Source organism: Ictalurus furcatus, chromosome 15, assembly GCF_023375685.1.
Source record: "Ictalurus furcatus strain D&B chromosome 15, Billie_1.0, whole genome shotgun sequence".
NCBI classification, from domain to species: Eukaryota; Metazoa; Chordata; class Actinopteri; order Siluriformes; family Ictaluridae; genus Ictalurus; species Ictalurus furcatus.
This window is the reverse complement of record NC_071269.1, coordinates 4,473,714-4,496,339: the sequence shown is the minus strand read 5'-3', so window position 1 is coordinate 4,496,339 and position 22,626 is coordinate 4,473,714. Positions and strand designations below refer to the sequence as shown.

The following is a 22,626-nucleotide window of genomic DNA, read 5'->3' as shown; positions in this document are numbered from 1 at the left end:
AGATGACGCGCAATCCGTCTAAGTCGCCCTGTAACACGTGATCGAAAGTAGATATTGTCATATATCAATTTGGAGCACTTGGATGCGTAGGAGTGGTTCACTTAGGTGAGCTCTAAGAGATTCAAACAATTAAATTTTAAAACAGTACAGGAACACGAGGAATATGAGTAACAAATTTCAGTTTTGTTGCCTTTAAGCAGTTTATGAGAATGAAAGGAAGCGTATTCTTTCTATTTATAGGAAAGTCGGAGAGCCTGTATGCTAAGTAGCAATGGGTTTAGGATTTAATGAGGTAAGACGTTTAATATTCTCTCATATTTGCATTATTTTGGAGTAGCCTAAAACGTAAACGTTTAGACCTTTGTGAAGTCCACCCATTTCATCTTAATGATTTAACCCACGCTAACAGTGATCGGCTATAGTTTTTTGTCGAACAGTTAGCATAGCCAGCTAGTTTTGATAAGTAGTGCATCGATGGATGTAAAATGTTAGCTCCACCCTGTCTTTGCATAATTTTTGTCTAAAACACTTCAATAGATTAATCTGCATTTCTTTGGTAACATGACAATACTAGTTATGAATAATTACATACCTTATAGTATAATCATGAATGTGAAAACACTGATCCGCTTAAAGTTGACACATGAATTTAATGTCTAAAATAATTTGAACAGTGTGGAATGATACATTCTAAACCACATTCTGTAGCTTCTAGAGAATGTAATTATTTTATTATTGTTTATATACGGGGCCTATTTGTGGCTGTTGAAAATATATATTTTTTATGTTTTAACATTTTTGTTAGATTATTTTCTATGTATTTTTTTAAAGCAAAGCGAAACAGGAAATAAAACGACAATGAAACACTTGAGTTTTGCCCTCTTTCTCCTGCACTCCACATATTGCCCATAAGTTAAACCAGTTTCAAAACAGTCCTTGCACAGGTTATATTACTGTGTCATTTGAGTGTACGTTAAAGCATGATATCTAAAGCACTATTTTAATACTGTTTTACTGTATATTTACACCATAAAACAAAATTCAGTGTTTTGGTAGCATTTAAGAAGCAGATCAGGGTAATATTGCATTTCTTGACAGATTCCATAAATAGTAATATCTATGTGAACAAAAAACCTATTTGCATGTGTTATAAAATAATAATAATAATAATAATAATAATAATAATAATAATAATAATAATAATAATAATAGTCTATGCCTGTATTCCGTCTTGAAGGAAATTTAAGTATAGCCGATTCACAAATCAGTTTAAATTAAAAAGCAAGTCACTTATTTAAAAAAGCGTTAGTTATGGTTCTGCAGTTAGGTAATTGTGAGATGTTGAGCTATGTACTATTGGTTCTCAGTAAAGGGCACTTTTTTAACTTTATACTTTTTAAATTTAAAAGCAATATTTTGATTTATTCAGGAACATGTAAATAACTTATTTTTGCAACAAAAAAAGAAGAAAAAGAAAATATAGTCAAATACAATCTTAATTCCAATGTCTCCAAGTGTAGAAGGTTTGGAATTATTTTTTGTTTAAATTTAAGCTAGTCTGAATATAATTTGTCTTTTTCATAATAAACAACTGAGAGAGTAAACTGGTAAATATCGTTAGTGATACTCTACGTATACCAAAATAACTAACTACCGACGCAGCAATACCTTACAAGGTATTGTCACTTTTTTGTCACTTTTTATTTTTAAAACAACAGTGTTTTTTATTTCCAATAATCAGTGAAACAATTAAAAATCAATTAAACAATATACTTCGCACAAAAATGTATTAGGCCTACTCTATTAGTCATATAAACCAGAATTATATGAGAAAACAAAGCAAAGGTATAATAAAAATCGATCAAGCAACATCTCATAGATTTCAAACGTTTAAACTGTTTAGACTTTTTACATTTGAAAAAAGGTAATGAATGTATGTTTAGTGCCTCTTTTAAAAAGACAAAGGGTGGTTGTGCAAGATACCCGCATTCAAGTACAAAGAAACCAGACAGCTACCCCAGACGCAGCACTTGAATTTGACCACTAACATTCTTGATGCAACCACCATAAAAAGCGCAACGGGCGAAAAAATACTTTTGAAAAAAGACTTTTGTTACATAAAAAGACAATGAATTAAAAAGTTAATAAAAAAATAGAAGATTTTTTTTAAATTACATTGAAATAATAATAATTAGATTTTTGTTAATATTATGCAAACAGGAATAAAAGGCTTCTGTGCAAAGCATTTGAAGTTTACGTATTATTTTTCCTTCTTTTTTCTTTTTTAGAACCCGTAACTGGCAATGAGACTGAACAAAAACTACGGATAACATTATTAATAAAAGCTGGCGATGGCAAAAAACATACTTAAACTGAAAGGCAAGTCTAAATTTATAACCCACTATTAACTGAAAGAAAGCACGGGGTTGTTTTTCATATTACGCAAACACAAAGGGATTCTACGTAAAGCCGTTTAGGTTTATGTACTATTTACCTTCTTCTTTCCTTCTTTTGAATCAGTAACTAGACCTGAAACTGAACCAAATCTTCATATAACATGACTAGTAAAAGCTGGTGCTGGCAAAAAAAAGGCTAGTAACAAGTAGGCTAATAACACAAATAATTGTGGGGAAGCACCGGTTGCATCTGGTTGTTGCATTAGATTAACTTATCCTCGAATTGTAACAATTAAATTCTGTGGCATACTAATATATATTTCGTTATCTTTTCACAGAGTAAAAAAACAGCACATGAATTAGCTACGAGAATATCGTGTCGCGCGTAACTTGTTTGCGCAACTCGCAACACGTCTTGCATAACAAGAGCCAATTATGTATGTGTTTGAAATGTACGTATGCTTTATATTATATCATATTGTTTCCCTTTCGCAGTAGGACCCAGAAGTTCAAACAAAGACTCAGCTGTTTCCCCTTCAAACAGTCACCATTTCCTCGCAAATGGTCAGCCCCTGCTGGAGATTTGGCAATTGTGGACACTGTGTACAATTTGAATTGAACAAACTGCATGTCAATGAAAAGGTCCTTTAAAGTTTTCAGAGCTAGCGAGGACAGAGGTGTTGTAAAGGTTTGGCATGCTCTGCTTAAAACCAGCGCTCTTCGGCACCACAGGTTTTATGGCTGTCTGTGGATTCTAAGCAATGTCACCCTCATTCCATAATTTCAAGTTAAAATGTAACGCTAAAAAGGTTTGTTAAAGAAGAAGAAGAAGAACAGGAGGTTCACCAATGCGAATTTGCATACAGTTCTATACGCAATATTATTGTTTTCGACGATTTACCTTATTTTGTGCGTCATGGTGAAAGAAATATATACAGACACATGTATACACCTTCAAATATTTAAAATACCGACCTATGTCAATTCCAAGTAATTAAGCACTGCCTGAGAGAGTTTAAGTTTGATAACAGAACTAAAATCGGAAGCAGTGTCACATATTACTGTTCCCTCATGGCCTAGAGAAATTTAATTGGATGTAAGTCAGGCTGTTAAACCACATTGCATGAGCTGTGAACACTTTTAAAGAACAAGAAAATGGCTCCTTTTTTATTTTTTATTTATTTGATGTGTTTTTTTTTTTTGTACTGATGTACGGGGAGTGCACGGAGGCATATAAAATACACGCACACACACACGCACACACACACGCACACACACGCGCACACACACACACACACACACACACACACACACACACACACACTAGTATCCAGTTAAAACAGTTATTAGGCTCTGCAAATATACATATCATCTATGCTTAATATTGGGTATTATCTGGCTGAGATTAAGTTTGGGTGGGGAATGGGACATGCATTGGAATTTTGAGTTGATTCACCAAAGCGTTATGGATTTTTATTGTAACCGTAAAGACCATGTTGTGTATTTAAAAAAAAGAGAGAGAAAAAAGAAAAAAAGAAGGCTTTGACATTTGACATCTAAACCAGAAAGAGTGCCAAAGCATCGTAATATTGAATGGTTTTCTAAAAGTTTTCAAAGCTATCAAAGTAAAATGGTTTCCTCTGTTTAAAGTTATTTTAAAATGAGATCTTACATTTAATGTGATCATAGGTGCGTGCGCACATGTCTGCTCATATTGCGTGTATGATTTTTATGCTTTTCTAAAATTGTATATAGGCTCACATATCATTTAAATGATATGTGAGCATGTATTTGCCCTTTGTTTGCAAAGAACCATGATTTATATAATGTTTTGACATATAGTGTTATTATTAGTAGTATTAGTAATAGTAGCCTATTAGTATTGTTGTTGTTGTTGTTGTTGTTGTTACGCTCATATGACATTAATTAAAGATGCCTGGTAAGAAAACTTTCGTAAACTTTTCGTGTGTGTGTGTGTGTGTGTGTGTGTGTGTGTGTGTGTGTGTGTGTGTGTGTGTGTGTGTGTGTGTTTGTCTCTACTTGCGTTAAAAAGAATGTGACCATAAATATTTTACAGATAACTTTAAGACGGCTGCTCGTTCCTTGCTATTTTGTGTCGATTTGCCAGTAAGATTATAAATATAATAGATAATAATTTTCAATATTAGGTCATTGCGGCACGAATAAATAAATAAAATAAATAAACTAATTCATTAAAAATATATATTTCACGCCTCCGCAATGTAGAGATGCGCCCTAATGCGCCAAGCCTTTTCTCGTGCCATCATCTGTGGGCTTACTTTTTGAAGTCACAGATGAAACGTAAAGTTAAGCGAAAACAGTCTTGTGTTAAAATGAAACGGGAAGCAATTTCTGGCTAATGCGCACTTTTTAGTGAATTATGTTAACTGAAACAGTGACCATGCGCATCCTATTTAGTCAAATTCAGATTCGTATGTGAATGCAGGACCTATACAGGCTGTCGCTAACACCAGAGTCAGACATAAAATAAAAAAAAAATAACAGGGAAGTCTAAAACGTATGTATGTGTGTAACTATTCATATACAAATGCCACAGTTACCTTTTGCATATACCCAAAAGATGACGCTTGTGCATGTCTTTCATGTCACTTGAAGTGTGTACGGTACTGGATACTTGCAATCCATGTAAGGTGCACACTAACTTGACCTTCAATTTGTGCTTCGCTCCCGCCCACCAAAACGGGCCTACGGCAGAGGGGGTGGGATCGAGACTCATCCTCTTCCTGAATTCTATCGCTGGCCGTTTCGCTTTCCACTACTGACAATAAAGAATGCTGGCTATAGGTTACAGGATAAGACGTTTTTTTTTAAACAGCAACAATTCGTAACGCTATTTAATAAGCATTTCAAGAATCTTTTTATTGCAAACGTTAATGTGATTCTACCCTTCAATAATACGCGCATTCAACAACCGGTACATCAAAGTGGCTTTGCAGTGCCGGGTTAGCTGAAAAGATAAGCTATGGAAGCGGAGAAATCAGCGTTGTAAGAAGCCCCTGAAGCAGCAGATCAAGCACGCAGCAAGTGAAGAAACTGACTTATTAAATAATGCATATTAAAGCAAATGGTGGTGATAAGGTGAAGAAGTGACGACGCAAAATAATCTAGATTACAACCGAAACTTCTCCTAATGAAAAATCTTATGTTAGAAGAGATTTGTTATTATGTAAACAAGAATGCAGAATAAATCTAGAGTGTGTAAATAAATCTAGAGTATCTGATTCTTGAAGGGTTTTCATACAGTTTCCACCCGAGTGCCGACACCCCACCTTTTAAGCAAACGTAGATTTTTGCATCAGTTGAGATTTTTACAGGCCTAAAAATTTTCACACACTAATGATGTTCGGTAATAGCTCCAATATCTTCGGGAAATGTGCTAATAACAGTGAAATTTAAGAAAATAATGATTAGGCCAGAAATTGTACAAGAAAAGAACAACAAGCACAATAATAATAATTTTAGTTAGTTAGTTACAGTTACATTTATATAGCGCTTTTCTAGACTAATAAAAATAAACAAAATAATAATAATAATAATAATAATAATAATAATAATAATAATAAGTCTTAAATGCGTTCGGCTCCATATTATACTATTGTTTACTAATAGGGGGAAAAATATAATAAATAAATAAAATTAGCCAAAATGCAATTGCAATTACGTTCATTAAAATAGTCGTGCTTCTCTAAATGTGTAGCAATTTCTCTCAGTGGCTAAGCCCTAAACATAGCGACCCGTAACTGACTAGTTTTCTTTTTCTTTGTCTTTCTCTCGCTACTATACAGAAATGTAGAATTTTATGCAGAGGGACACCTGGGGCTTTCTAGACCACATGACAACAACACAAGTTCTGTGTGAAGGGCACGGTCTGAGCCGCTGAGACAAACCCCCATAAACAAACTGAACCAGGCTCAAAGTCAAAAACGCCGCAGCGCGTAAAGTGTCATTGTATAGGTTGAAGCTCTTGCTTTTATAAAGGAAGCAACCATGTGTCTACTTTACATCAATTTATACACTAATACATCAACTTAAGACCACTTTGGTTTTATACTATCGCAGATTTGTAACAGTTCTCTAATCTCATGAAACTAATGTTGGCCGGAGTAGGTAACTTTGAAGAACCATGAAATGAAACTTACCACAACTCTTCATTTCACGATCCACAAATAATTTCTTTAGTTTGCAGGCTTAGAAACGTGATTTTAAGAAAATAAAGAAAAGAGAGGAGCTGGTATATTTAGTTCATGAGTAGCTCCTGAGTAGCGGTATTCTCTAGGACGCGTCAACGGTGAAATTCGGTTCCAGAAATGTAAACTGTCCAAGTATACAAATCGGCGGTTTCCGTAGTTGGGCCTAAAGTTCAAGTAGCGAATATCCCCTAAGTGGATATTTTTACTCGGTGTGGCAGAGTACCGAAACTAGAGGCCTACTAACATAATGATCATATTCCAAGGCCTAAGTAAGTAAATTATATTTAATAAACTGTATAGCAAGATTAAATACACTTAGGTAAGGTAAGCAGAAGTCAGAGGTATTTTTCAAAGCATAAATTAGATCGACCATGAAGCCGGTTTAATTAAAAGAAAACTTTGGTTTACAAATCAGATACAGGCCAGTTCTGTCGATATGAATATAAGCTCTACTTGGGACGCGTATATGAACTTAATCCCCAGAACACGTGTGTAATGGTGTTACCTATTTTGGCGAGAGCCATACTGTAGCCTATATCAGCAAGAAGATGTCGAACAGGAACTACATTTACAGAGAAGTTCATAGACTTTATTTAACAGAAACCTTGGGCTACACATACATCAATACATTCAAGAATTCGAAGCGTCATATACAGGGCAGTTTTAGAACTCAAAGGAATGCGACATAAAAATAGAAAAATGGGAGAGTGTAAAATAGCGTTAAATATGTGATAACACGTTTTCCACAGATTCAAAAAAGAAGATTTCAATGCAGAAATGATCTACAAAAATAGGAGTTGCATAACAACCCGAAAAAAGGAAAAGGTAGCACCGATGAAGAAGTGGCTTATTATTATTATTATTATTATTATTATTATTATTATTATTATTGTTGTTGTTGTTGTTGTTGTTGTTGTTGTTGACAACAACAACACCATTCTTCTTCTTCTTCTTCTTCTTCTTCTTCTTCTTATTATTATTATTATTGTTATTATTATTAATAACAACAACAACAATAATAATAATAATAATAATAATAATAATAATAATAATAATAATAATAATAACAAAGCAAAAGAAGCAAAATAATATTTTGTTTTAAAGCTTAAATATCACGGTACGATTCTAAACCACTTCTTTTTTTTCCTTTTTTCTTTTTTTTACAAGATTAAGACAAGATTAAGATTCCTTTTCTATTTTGATAAAGTGTCTTTAAAATAATGCATGCTCAACACTGAAACGTAAGAGGTCTTAACCATAAATAACATGCAATATATACATTGCGTAATATGAAGAAATCATTTTCTTATCTGATTTCTTGATATTAAACAATATCTTTTAATAAAAGGATACCTTCGCTTACAGGGTATTGGGAATATGTTTTTAGCATCGTGGCATATGTTCTTAAGACATCAGGTGCTTTACCTTTTACCTTTCACCAAGGTAGACTATAGTAACTGACAATGAATCATGCACTTCCCTCCCAAAAGCATTTTAGAGGCTTAATTAAGTTGGCCTACATATTTCTAAAATTGGATCAAGGGACATGCAATTATTAAAGAAATTATTCTCCGTACCCAGGTTGTGGCACGACTTATAAATAAAGTTATCAATAGCAGTAACAACACGGTGTTACCAAATACACAGACATACCAACACAGTATTACCAGTCTTATACCAGCACAGTTATACCAGTCTTAATACCAGTCTTGACCAAAGTCTGATTGAGGTCGTGCCTAAAAGCAATGAGCTTGAGAGAGACAACATGGCATCGATCACCTGACAGAATATATTCCAGCTGCGGTATGGTTTTGAAGTCTCTCAGATATGCTGATCATCTAGATGAATGACTTTGTGCCCATGACCATGAACGTGCAAGGGAACACATGGTGAGAGACATGATTTTCGTGATTTTCCGCTCCACACTGTTTTTAGGTTTCTTCCACTTCCTAGTTGCAAAGATCAGCATTAAGGACTACGCCCACTGAAATAGTAAGGTTCGTGAAAATTAAGGTCTTTTATGCAGTGCCATGGCTATAAAGGGCAACAGTCGTTAGCGAGCTTCATTTAAGACCACGCTAACTATTTGTTTTCATGGAATACTGAGTAAAATTACTTCTGAACAATGCGCAAGTAGATATTGCAGATTATTTGTAATTTTACGATGTAATAAATAGCTGATATTATTGACAGTACATCTCACAAAGCACGTTTAATTGCCAGTTAAATACAGGCATATACTTTCGCTTTGATTGAATATCTCACAGTTTAACTTTGAGTAAATATAACTTGCAACATTTTGCAATTCGAAGTGGAGAGGAAATGTGGCCAAGGGCACGTCTCTTTCAAACGACGCAAGTTAACATACATTTTCTCTAGACACCACGAGAAACACTGCATCCACTTTAATACATAGCCTATATTACAATACAAAGTGTCATATCAACAGAGCTTTTTTCCTGCAAACATTTGGTCTCCTTCCCTGAAATAATTTCTGCTTTCTTATGCATTTTGCTATTAAGCAAAAATGCATAAATATTAAACCTTAAAAATAAAGACTATTGAGAATAATACTGAGCTGTTTTAATATTATCCACAGTGGATGATTGGTGTGGGGCTACTAATAAACGACTGCTTAAAAGAAGGTTAAGGCCTGTTCCCTCAGCAACAGTCTCTTCTTCTTCATTCTCCGATTCTGAAACCAGATCTTAACCTGTTGGTCACTGAGGCTGAGCCTGTCTGACAACTCCCTCCGCCGTTGCCGAGTGATGAATTCGTTTAGCATGAACTCGCCCTCCAGCTCGGCCAGTTGCAATTTAGAATAGGGCTTTCGTTTCTTGCGGGTTCGGGTGTGCATAGGATACCACGGGGCACCTAGAGGGGGCAGAATATAGAAGAGAATGTAATACATCTAAAAACAACAATAACAACAACAATAACAACAACAGAAACGTTAGTGTCTAAGAACATCCCAATGTCATGCAAAGTAGCAATCTCCAAAGTTAATGCAAGTTTGCGCTCTCAACATATACCAAAGGCATACCTGTCAGCTGAAGCTAAGGCATAAAAACTCTAGTGGCAATGCGTAAACAATATGATTTTTCTATATAGAGGTTAACTATCGATGTACTCCTGTCATATGACTTTTATTTTCACATTACAAAGACAGTTGAGTTTTCCCTGTAAACATATATTTAGTATTTTGACATAAAGACGTTCATTCATTACCTGCTGCACAAGTCAGAACAACAGATGTCTGCAACACAGAAAGCTCTATTTTGGTTCTCACCTTAGCTTCCATATTTCTTAAACCAGACTTAAAGCCAGAAATTACTACTCTGCTATAATAATACCAAAAAAATAAAAAAAATAGGAAGAGTCTAAAATACAAACAGTATCATGGATATTTTTATGATGTTCCATTTACTGTATATATAAGTAACTGAATGCTATAATGCTGGTGAACTTGGAGCATTTTATTAGGGCAGCCCCTAGCGGCGCTTATCCACCACGCAAGTATGCTGCAGAAAAAAAAATCAGTGCATTTGACAGCTTATCCACAAGTCCACTCCCTTACAAAAGTTTGCTAGGGCAAAACCTTTGCTGGTGTACATACTCTACGAATGATTTACTTAAAAAAAAAAAAAAACTGCAGCTGCATGTGACCACCCACCTCCTCCTGTTGAGATATTGCTCGTGTGATTTGCGGGAGATATCAGGGTCTGTGTATCGCTTGCCGTGCTTTTTCCTCCATCATTGAGCAACGAGGAGCTGGAATCGGATTCGAGAGACTGACATGACGGCGGGTTTGGGGTCAGATGTTCGGTGCCATAGTCATACTTGTTGAAGGTACTACTATTGCCCATCCCATTGTGCACCCCGTGATCTGATGATACTGATGTCTCCCTTGTTCTCTCCTCTCGTTTTAGGCTGACTGTGCCGTCCGAGCAAGCCTCTCTGTTGCCGCCGCTGCCGCCATAATAACATTTCTCCTCCGGTCGGGCTGTTTCAGCACAAGATCGGTTGAAAGACGGATTAATGGACAGAGGGCTGCCAAAGTAAGACTGAGGATATCCATTGCACGACTCCGATGGATTCCACGGGAGGGAGCACACATTGTCCCTTCTTGGGTACGAGAGAGATGGTAGCCCCGCCAGTTGTCCCCCCGAGGCTCTAAAATTCGGGAAGTAAAACGTATCTCCAGTGTGGATGTTTACCAAAGGTCCCACAAACCCAGGATTAAGGAGATTATGCTCGCCCATTTCCGCGGGCCTGACCAACAGCTTCTAGTTTATTGCAATCTGACATTTAACGTAGTTAAACCTGGAGATGCATCCGATTGGTCATCTCCACGTCACGTGGCGGAGCTTACTCGAACTCCAGAAGGTACCACCCACTTGGACTATTTTAGACAAAACAAAACATTAACTTATGTGTTACGGGTCTTTATATGCTTTTTAAAAATACTATAAAATTTCGTATTAAAATGTAGACTCTTGTTTTTCACTTTCCTATGTCTGCAGGTTCCAAACGGGTTCTCTCTTCGTTCTCTCGAGTACAAAATATAGTACCGTTCCTAGACTTGTTTAATATCTTTATAAGATAACAAATTTACTTTAAAACTTTTTTCATACGAAAATTGTTGATTTTTGGAACCGATGTGGGTGCTGATGACATTTTGTTTTCATGAAAAAATTACGATTGAATTCGGTGTCATATAAAGCTTTGATGATCCACTTTTACAGGCTTGTTTTAGAGAAAGACTGATGCTCAGCGCTTCACTAACACTCGTATTTACTATAACAGGGTCAGCAGGTTGAAACCGTTGGCTCAGTAAAATTGGATGATATTCTATAAGGTTTCTTCAAGAACGTAACCTATATTTCAAGTAATATGCACTCACACACCTCATATGAACAACTTTAACAGATTCCCTCTATAAATACTCGCAGCCAAACTGTGGGAAGATTATTACACATCTCGCAATTCTTTTATATTAACTTTACAAGCTAGCAGAGGGTATTTAAACGATTCAGCAGTTCCAAAGCCACCACACTACCTTAATTGATAAATAATTTCAAACACTAAATAGGCCGGGATAGTTATACTGCTTACGCTAAGAGTAATCGTATGTAAGATAACTTAAGATTATCTAGAAATTTCATAAATATAGCTACATGCATCAATACGAGTATAGGTCAACAATAAGATCAGCTTTTTAGATAACTTCAAATGCTGCATAATACAATAGCTATGTTTTGTATTATTAGGCTGGATGGGTAAACTTTTTTTTCTTCAGTAATATGAATCTACCATTTGTGTGGCTGTCCATGTGGTCGTGTGTGTGTGTGTGTGTGTATGTGTGTGTGTGTAAGGGGCGCAGCTTTTTGTTGCTTGTTAATATTTGCTGAAATTACACATTTTATTTTAAAATGCGAACCACAGTTCATTGGTGGTTTAATGTAACTTTACGTAATATAATTACACATAACAACACATAAGTCCATCTTAGGTAACTTGTGTGTCGCTTATCATTTTCATGAGCACCTATAGACTACATGATAAGCAAAGGACAAAAATAATATAACTACAACATTAGACGGTCATTATCTGTATTTGACGTTTCACAATTCTATTAAAGAAGCAAAAATAACCCAAAAGCAACCGTGCTACAGACATAAAATATAGGGTCTGTGTTACAAACTGAATGAAATGAAAAAGTGCTATTTTGCAGCTACTGTTTATCTCGACATTATACTATACAATTCATTCCCTATGTCCGATAAGTACATCTGTCCAAATTCAGTCCAACGCACAAGCGCTGAGAACTGATTCATTTTACGAGATCGTAATACATATATTCCTTTCTTTTTCTTTTTTTTTGGGATATGTTATGTTTCTTTTTATTCACCGTAGGTGTGAATAAAATTAAACTGCAGCCAACTACCACATGGAGATATTGCAGGTTAGGACACACGTCGTAAAATTACTTTGTCGACGGACTATAATTTTTTTTTTTCTGTCCTTTTATGGTGAAATGTCGATCAACTTCATTTAATCACAAAACGTCTCGACGATTGTGAACAAGGTAAATCTCCAAACAATAACACCAATATCTGTCATTATCTGTAAGTTATGTGTTATCGCTTGAAATGGGAATCTTAAGTCTCCGAATTGTTAGTAAAGTCGCTGAAAGTGCTTGTTTTCAGTTCAAGGTCAGTGTCTAGTGCACTGCCTACGTCTTACTGAAAAGCAGTCTTCGAATGTGTTTACCGTCCAGACAGGGCAACAGCACAAATAAAGGCGTTTTATTCTCTCTATATCTTCTAAAGGGACAGATTGCCTCAGTTTTAGTCTTAACACGAATATATTTCTATTAAGTTTTTACCCGAATCTTAACTAAAGCACCTATACGTATAAAAATAGTTATACTTGAATAGTTTTATCTCTATATTGCACTTGAAATACATCAATACTAAATAATATCAATGTTTCTTTCTTAATTTAGTATTTTTAAAATTATTGTTATTATTAGTTAATCTTCGTATTTATTTACCACTGACTTGTGCCTATGAGTTATTTGTGTGAATAAAATGAAATGACTGGACACGATATCGTTCAAGTTAGAAATCAGATAATGAATTGTCTTGTCATAATACTTAATTATTTATATATCAGTTTAACTACAATGTTTCACCATTTTCTGAAGATGTTTCAAAATAAAATGAAATTAATTCAACTGAACAGCTTTGTTATAGGGAATTGTTTTTGTTATCATCAAATAAAAATAAAAAAGAAGAAATAAAAATACTAAGTCCATGTATCATTGTTTACAAATATGGTGATGTGACTTATTTTGTTACTCTACTGCCGGCGTTCATGATTTCTCAGAATGTTTTCGTCTGCATCTCGTAGTTAATTATATTATGTTAACACAACTAGAAAATAAGTTGTTTTCGTAGTTTTTTTACACAGTGTTTATATACATTTTAAACATATACTATGAATAATTAAGACCAGATTTCCTCTTTTAGTGTAGGTAGTGCTAACGCATCACTTAAAATTAATGAGAAAATAATTTAAAACAGTAAAGTAAATAGTATTTAAATTATAATTATAATCCAACAGATAACAATTATTTTAAATTGGAGATGAAAGGTGCTAGGTTACGTTTCAATAGGTCTGTTTTTAAGCAACGAAGTTCTATGTTCTATCCGACTGCTTGGTGTGTATTGTTTTATCTAACAGCAAATTTATGCTTTAATAATGCAATTCATTTTCCAGCCACAAACATCACATTTAAGTCTGTGTTTTCTGTTCACTGTATCCAAAAAGTCTACGAGTTGCTAACAGGTCTTATAGGCTCAGAGTGCTGTAGCTTGCTGAACACAAGGAGGCTGTATGTTACTCTCTGCACTTCCTGACATTTGCACCATACCACCACCAGAGGATATCAGCCACCTTTCTCTTCAGCCTTGTGCTCCTTCTGTACATTGCAATTGTTCTCATTAAACACACACACACACACACACACACACACACACACACACACACATCGTTTGCATCCGTGTGTGCGTACAGTTTTTTAGTATTGCAAATGAATTAATATATTAATTTTATTGTTTTATAATTTACAATACACGGTTTATTATATATATATATATATATATATATATATATATATATATATATATATATATATATATATAATTTAGGTCAGCGTTTAATTATCATGAAATCAGCGTTAGGTAATTCAGTTCTGAGATATGAATTCATATGCATTGCAATTCTGTTATGAACTCAAACGTTATAATGTTTTATACATTAAGTGTTGCAGGCTGCCAGGTTAAACAAAGATACTAGCGCCATACCTTTTAACACGATTTTGCACAGACGTGCCGTCATTTTCCTGCGCGGTCCGATGGCGGTGAAACGAAGGCCCGTGGCCTCTGCAAACCTTTTGTGTCAGCAAAGCTCTACCTGTCGTCGTGGTGAATATAACGCAAAATTCACGATGAGAGAAAATACCTTCATTGGTTGAAGAATCATACGCGCAGAGAAAGTACTGAAGTCGCTGAGAGGAAAGAACAGCAAATTTTAAATCTCTGCAATGCTTTGCATAGTCAGAAATGGCAAAGACATGGGATATCCGTGCTTTTTCCCTCTTTTATTTATTTATGGCATGCCATTAACTTGAGTTGTCTAGACAGGGAAATAACACCTTGTTTGCCTGCAAACAAACCGGGGGCATTCGTGTCCAGCCCCTATTTATTATTCACAAGTCTCTGTGATGTCAAGGTCAAATTTACTGCATAGTCAAGGTCAAGGGTAAAGACCACGTGACAAGAAATCGGCAGAGAGCTTTTATATATATATATATATATTGCATACGCCCATTAATACAAGGAGCAAATAATTGGTAAAAAATCGTTGTGAGACAAAATACGCATAAACAGAAAATAGAATAATTTTCTTTTGTGCATGAAATAACAGAACTGTAACATAACTGGAATTATTGCTATCTGTACAGTAAATAAAGGCTGTTATTGCATATAGAGTGTACACGGACGTCGACACTAGACACAAATACAAGTGAAATGTAAAAGACAATATTTTCCACATCATCTTTAAAAGTCATAGCTAATCTGAGAAGTGTCTGCATTGCTTAAACCTACATGCATGGTCTCGTGAATACTCTCAGCACACAGGCCTACCTGACTGTGAGAAATTCCATTTTTGTTGGTGTCCAAAGTTACCCGGTCACTAAAACATTTGTTTTTTTACATTTTAATGGGAATACACTAAAAACTTTTAACTAGATGAAGTTCTAAACCACTAAATCAATAAAGTAAGCATTTACACAAAGGTTCTCAAAAAGACAGACCAGCAATTCAATATAGCATTGTTTTAACACTCTCAATTTTCTACTACATATTGTCTTTCAGTTAGACTAATATTTGATTGAAGAATTCAGTGGATATTACAACAGGCAGCAAACTGTTGTTTTAGTAACCAATATTTTCAACATGCTGTTAAAATATTGTTAAAGACGATGAAATACAGCTTTGTTAGTAATAACAAATTCCTGTGTAAATGCTCAAAATCTCAAAAATCCATTACTCATAGGAATGGCCATGAATTGAGAAAAAGGGTACGGACGGAGAAAGTGAACCTTTGCCCACTATGCTACTGCGTGCAATTGTACAGTTTTACGCAAAGAGCCGAAATTCATATACAGATTTACCTAGCTAACAGAGTATTAGAGCATTCAGTAACTCTTCAACCGGTTCCTGACACGTGCTAAAACATCTGGTTTACCGTTCCATAATGTTACTAGGACAATGCTCATGCAAGGCTCCCAGTTAGATAAAAATAACGTTATGTAAGAATTAGTGTTAACTTTCATATACTAAACCTCCTCGGAACACCCAAAAACTGAACAGATTGAACAATTTGAGCCAAATGTTTATAGAATCTTAACGTTCTGGGAACGTTATTCTCGTCTAGCCTTAGCTCCCCAAAAGCGTTTTTTTATTTTATGTACAATTTTATTATAAATTAAGGTTAGATTTTAACGCTAAATAGTATACAATGTTAGCATTAAGAACGTTTTGCGTAAACCAGACTCTAATCTAAGTGACCAAATAAAAATAGTGAGTAATGCATATTCATAATATAATTTAAATACATTTTTTTATTATTGCAAATAGTGTTGTGGGTTTATTAGTTTATTATTTATTAATTAATTAGTTTATTATTTTCTATTCACACACACATACGCACACACACACACACACACACACATACACACACACACATACATACATACATACATACATATATACACTTACACTGTTGGCTTGGAAAGGAACGTGGTTTTGTCCGTTGTTTTCCATAGGTGACTCATTGTGTTTAAAACAACTAGTCGTACAGTAAGGGCTTAGAAATATCTTAGTTTTCCAAATGATCCCTTATTTTCTAAATATTTTTCCAAAGCGTGTGAATTATTTTATAATCGATCGTGAAAATTTATTATAGTTCAGCAATGAAGCATGTTATTTATTGTTCTAGGTCACTGCAAGAAATAGTGCTCATCTTACTAGTTGGCTGCTTGCGGTCTAAATCGGAATTATTTATTTGTTGCGTAATAGTACACGATTTACAAGACAGTTGGCATCCACTTATACCAAGGTAGTGGATTTAATCAAATGATTTGCATTGCCATTATTTATTTAAGAAACATGTCTCCATTCAGTACTTTAGGAATTAAACACCACAATACAGTTGACGTACTTCACAGAAAGAGGTACAGACTGACAGCGTGTGTGAACAGCTCCAAATGCTTTACGATATTTGTTTCTATACATAAAACAAGAAAGATTGTGCATTAACGTGTAATACTAAATGTTGCAATCGCTTACAATCATTCCAGTTGCAGGGCAGACAGATACTTCACTGCTAAAAAAAGGATACTAAGATGATCTTGACACATTCAATTTTACAGCCCTGTAATTTGCCAGAACATGAATTAAATAATAAAGACATTGCACTGTACAGTTAACATTAGCAGCCTGGTTTACCATCGGCATTAGAAAGTAATGTATCCCACAGTGAAACATGTAGCTTTTGAAATCTCGAAGGCTTTTTGGAAATCAACCTGTGGACTCCTGCCACCACAAAAACGATGGTGCATGGCTCTATTTGAGACACTACACATTCAGTGTTCAATGTTTTCTTTAGCCTTTCCACTTTGTTCTCATTCAAACGTAATTTTCAAATAAGAATTTACTATTGATACTTCATGCGAGTTAAAAGTCCTTGTGTGTTTCTGCTGATTTTTGCACTGGATTTTACACATCAACAAATGTTCGCGTCTCTTTTTATCACTGGAACAAAGCACATGACCAAACTGTCTCTTGGAAACCCAAATATTTTAAATATTATATATTTATATATGTACATTCATAAAAAAGAGCAAAGACAAAATGATTTTCAATATGTTCACAGTTTTTAGGGCATGGCCTATGTCCCTTAAAGCTTACGGATGAGCGATTATTAAATCGTGTGCATCATTTTTTTTTTTATTAAATAAAGTAAAGCCAGACTTGGGTGATGTGACACGGCCTCGGATTTTCTTCGTTCATGGTTTTTGAGAAGAAGTAAATATCAGACTTTCAGAACGTATTGAGACCAACTGTAAAAGCAATTCATTGGGAATCCATTAAGTGTGCATGTGATTGTTCGCTTTAGATTTGCTGATGAATTTCTTCTCTTTCACTCTGCGGTTCTGAAACCAAATAGTAACTTGGCGCTCAGACAGATTGGTGGTGGCAGAGATGCGTCTTCTTTTGTCTTTAGTGATGAATTTGCTGGCTGCATACTCTTTTTCCAGTTCCTTCAGTTGGAGCTTGGTGTAGGGAACACGCTTTTTGCGTCCTCGCCGGTAACTGCTAACCTCAGGTTGCAACGGGACGACGTCTAGAAGAAAAAAAAATCATAAACAAATTAATTCATATACTAACTTCTTGGTACTAAAAAACAACCTATATAGCATTTAAAAAAGTTCCTCAAATTGACCTAATATTAAGTTAAAATATTTTAATTTCTCTTGCAAAAACCAAAATAGTATTCTTAAAGTGTAAGGCTTAAAGTTGTTTTTTCCCCCCAAATTCACTGGCCAAATACTTAATAAAATAGTTCTTCTTTCTCGGATTTAAGAAAATAATTCTCAAGGCATGTCTTAATGTATATGATATAATACTTACTGCATATGTTTATAATATAACGTGTTGATATCTTTATAAGACTACATAGGCCTATCTGACAGTGTGTATAGCACTAATGTAAAGATTATAACCTAATTTTAGCCCATACATCTTACACATTATTTCACAAGATATGATCAATTATGATAGCTTCACATAACACATTTTAATAATGTACCTTTCAATAGCCTAAGAATCAGCGAACGCGCAATCTAATCACCCTTGTGTTCAGGTATATTAAGGTCAATAGCAGCGAGTTCACCTCTCTCTATCACTTATTGCCATTACAAATTATTTATTGTTAACGGCTATACAACCATCTTAAGACGGTTATGGACGTTCGGCTTTTGCTATAATTTATTAACTCCCAGATATAAGAGCTGTGCGCAATGATAGATAGTCACAAATATTTAAGAAAAATACTTATATAAATATATACTTATAGAATATTGAGAGTAATAAATCTAAGTCTTATTGGTATCTTATTTTACGGATTGTGTGTTTACAGTAAACAAAAGCGCTTTAAAATTAAGTACTATGCACGTGCGCGTGCGCGCGTGAGGCGTGTGCGCGAAGTATGCTAGTCTGTCTGTCTTTCCGTTCCCCCTTTCCCTCTCTCTTTCTCTGCCCCAGTAATGACTCGAATGAGAAGTTAAACTGTGTGACAAGTCTGTTGTTTTGCGCTGCTGTGTTTTAAACTGTACAACAGTCACTATAGGCTATCCAAACTACCAACGTGGCCATGCGTTACTTGGACAATCCAATGATTGCTTTGCTTGTTTACATATCGGTGACGTGCCAGTGAATAACACTGGACCTCACAGGCAACTTTGTAGACTCATCATGTCTAAGAAGATGTCCTCTCATGCAAAAGTAAAACAAATACCAGGCACTACACCAACTACAGCATGGCACTTACATGTGCAAATCTGCAAAGAGTCCATAACATACCTGCGTCTATAAATCCATACTACAGGGATTTATAGACGCAGTACAAACAAGACTCATCATATTATTATACAGGAGGAGCAAAGGTAGCTTATATTGTCATAGCCTGCCCTAACTGCATGACTGTTCTGCCTGACTGATCTTTTACCCAAGCAAAAAAACGAACGTCTTTGACTTGTTGTAATATATAGTATCTTATATATTTATTAACTACCTAGAATTATATTATTTGAAGTATAAAATATGCAAACTGCATACTTTGAATATCCTAGAAAATACTCAGTCAAAATGTATTATTATTATTATTATTATTATTATTATTATTATTATTATTATTATTATTATTAAGATCACAAACATTTAGATGAGAAAATATCAAGGAAGTTCGTATCATATACCTGGAAAAGGAGATTTCCACAGATGAGACGACTGTGTTTGTTCCTTTGAACAGTACACCTGCCCATCCCAGCCGTTTGAAAGAGCCCAGTGCTGATAGCCCTCCATTGGAATCAGCGCATCGTGTCGGGGCTCGGTATGTGCGCTGATGCTGGGGACCACCGACACATCGAGATAGCCAGGAACCGTCTGATATGAGCTGGCGAAGCTAGGGTAGAAAGCGAATTCCTTTGCCCTGCTGGAAAGCTCCTCTGTAGGCAGTGCCGTACTGGGCTCGGTGTATTTGTCTGCGGGATGATAAGAGCACGGCTTCTGCTGCAAGTTCACGTTGTGCGAATGAGACAGCCTGCAGCCGTAGTACGGGTTTCCAAACGGGTAACTATAGCCCAGAGAGGCGCTGGACGACGTCTGAGGCGCGGGACACTGTCGTCCTGCGTCAGGTGAAGATATATCCGAGTACACGGTGCCCTGGTGAGTTGTGATGGTGCCCGAATGTCGCCCCAAAGCTGGGTGCGAGATTAGATCCCTGCAGTGGGTAGCAGGGCAATTCCCGCTCAGTCCCTCCATAGCTTGATTTTTATTGTGACCACTTTCATTCGGGCTTTTTTCATAAACGTACATCAAGGTGTCCGCCCAGCGTGGATGCAAGACCAGCGAAGTCGTCATATCATGGGCTGCAGATGCTTTTTAAAAGTCGACTACTCCACGGCGATACCTCATTTCCAACTACATTTTACGCACGCGCATGCGCACGCTGAGCTCTGCGCGTCCTGTTCATTAATGTGCAGGCACGTGACTCCGGTAACGACTCCGAAGAGACTGGCTGTGGTGGGCGGGTATAATAATCCCTTTAAACATGCTCTGGCTCACGTTCCACTGACTGGTCCTGGGGTTTTCAGTGGCCGCACATTGGCTGAGTGAGCCTATGAAAACTATCCTTAAAGGGGAAGGTAGTGATCTCGATTTAAGGGAGACCAAAACAGCCCTCACGTTTTGGCCGACAAGCATGTTCAGAAGTAAACCCTGATTTTCAGATTGGATTCCCTGCACAGCAGCGCAGCATCTATGTTAACGCATATAGTACAGAGATAATATTTTACAATCAAACCCACCGTTTTTTACGCAGTCTGGTAAACTACTTAATAAATAGTCTGCCTTTTGTTTAGAATATTTATTAGATACTATTTCCTGTTATACTGTTTCATATTTTTAAATAAAAACAAGATTTTTGTCCTTCGTAAAAGGAATGTAAATTAATGACCGTAATATACCTAATTATAGGAGGCTTTTGCAGACGCTTTCGAACAAGTTTATGTATTGAGTTTCATGGTGTAACTCTTCATATGTATTTCCAATCTTCAGTACATATTATAGCCTAGATCATGTTCAAGTAACTTATTTATGAGAATATTTAACGTTTTTTTTTGTTTGTTTGTTTTTTGTTTTTTTAAGAATACATAGGCCAATTTCTACTTTACCAGGAAGTCCGATAGACCTCAGAAATTCCAGAAATGTTTAGTAACGACAGATTACGTCGAGAAAATTAAAGTAAGTTACATTGTTGGCTTGCTATATTTTTTACCCTCTGAACTGCTGTAAAGCAGAGTTTCACTGTGTGTTGTGTAAATGTGCTAGAGATATGCATAATGTCCTACACAGGCTACATTTGACTTTGCACGACACTTATAGATGCGCATTTAGAGCTGATGATATAAAGAGATTTGTAAATTATTTTATTCATATTTAAGTGGTAGAATTAGAAAGGAGCTTGCCATTACTTACACACACAAACACACACACACACACACACACACACACACACACACACTCTGTACTTTTGACATATCGTGACGCTATAAGGTACAAGAAGCTAAAATGTGTAGCACTTTAAAAAATCAGCCGATAACAATATCTAACCAAGATATAGATTAAACAAATCTCTCTCTCTCTCTCTCTCTCTCTCTCTCTCTCTCTCTCTCTCCCTCACTCTCACTCACTCTCTCTCTATTCGGGATTGATAAATATGAACGGCTCTTCCAAATGGCAGCTGCACGGAAGTCCAAGGTCAAGGTAAAAACCGCAGACACACAGGGTCATTGTCTAGACAGACAAGAATGAGCTACACATTCGACTCCATGAATGCTTCTTGCAGTACTTGAAAAACTTTAAGACTCAACGAAATGGAAGGTTCGCAAGGAATTACTCCCGAATAATGAATTTCCGCTCTTAACATGAAGGAAAGACGGGTGTACAGGACCACATACACAGCCAACAACGTTAAAAGACTAACATTGCCACGCACTATAGGGCTATGCCATACAGGGTTACATGGTAAAGATTAATTAGATGTTGAATTAAACAGTAAATGTTAGTGTATTAACTAGCATCACTGCATTTTATTCGTTTATAACGGGCTATATTGTTTTTAATGCATTTGGTTCTTTTGAAATATTATTTATTTATAGCACATTATCATATAGGCTAGATGTTGAATATGCTGACAAATAAGAACAGTTAATTCTCATACTATTCACAAACTACAGCTGTAAAAAAAAAGCAGCAGTACAATGTGGAATAATGTTAAGTCTAATTTGGATGTAATGCAAAGTCAGATACCCACACCGTCAACGAGATTTGCGTTTATATTTCTGATTATGGCGTTAGTTCGGAAAAAAAGGCTACTAGACTATATGGCTATAGGCTATAGAAGACGACATTTTAATAACAGTTTCCTTGCAAATAGATGTATTAATAAAAAATTAAATCAATAAAATTAAATTACACATCTTCTTTGGTGAAATAAAGCAATGAATTTATTGCATAATAAATGTATTCTTAAATACATAAATAATAAAATATGATTTTCTTGAAGTGGTCTCTATTCTCTAA

General features: G+C 35.5%; 2 protein-coding genes across 2 annotated transcripts; both read right to left on the bottom strand.

The window, feature by feature from the left end:
• Nucleotides 1-8,256: 8,256 nt before the first annotated feature.
• hoxc12a (homeobox C12a) lies at nt 8,257-11,163 on the bottom strand. The gene is made up of 2 exons (XM_053644372.1): nt 10,302-11,163; nt 8,257-9,502 (listed from the first exon to the last, which is right to left on the bottom strand). The coding sequence occupies exons 1-2, from the start codon at nt 10,888-10,890 to the stop codon at nt 9,264-9,266; spliced, it is 828 nt and encodes a 275-aa protein (XP_053500347.1). The 5' UTR covers nt 10,891-11,163; the 3' UTR covers nt 8,257-9,263.
• Nucleotides 11,164-17,644: 6,481 nt separating this feature from the next.
• On the bottom strand, nt 17,645-20,744 carry hoxc13a (homeobox C13a). The gene is made up of 2 exons (XM_053643362.1): nt 19,740-20,744; nt 17,645-18,106 (listed from the first exon to the last, which is right to left on the bottom strand). The coding sequence occupies exons 1-2, from the start codon at nt 20,401-20,403 to the stop codon at nt 17,850-17,852; spliced, it is 921 nt and encodes a 306-aa protein (XP_053499337.1). The 5' UTR covers nt 20,404-20,744; the 3' UTR covers nt 17,645-17,849.
• Nucleotides 20,745-22,626: the final 1,882 nt, after the last annotated feature.

Coding starts and splice junctions, on each gene's coding strand:
- hoxc13a (XM_053643362.1), bottom strand. CDS start 20,403: ATGACGACTTCGCTGGTCTTGCATCCACGCTGGGCGGACACCTTGATG. Junction 18,107..19,739: donor GTGGAAATCTCCTTTTCCAG/GTATATGATACG, acceptor TTTTTCTTCTAG/ACGTCGTCCCGTTGCAACCT.
- hoxc12a (XM_053644372.1), bottom strand. CDS start 10,890: ATGGGCGAGCATAATCTCCTTAATCCTGGGTTTGTGGGACCTTTGGTA. Junction 9,503..10,301: donor CAATATCTCAACAGGAGGAG/GTGGGTGGTCAC, acceptor TGCCCCCTCTAG/GTGCCCCGTGGTATCCTATG.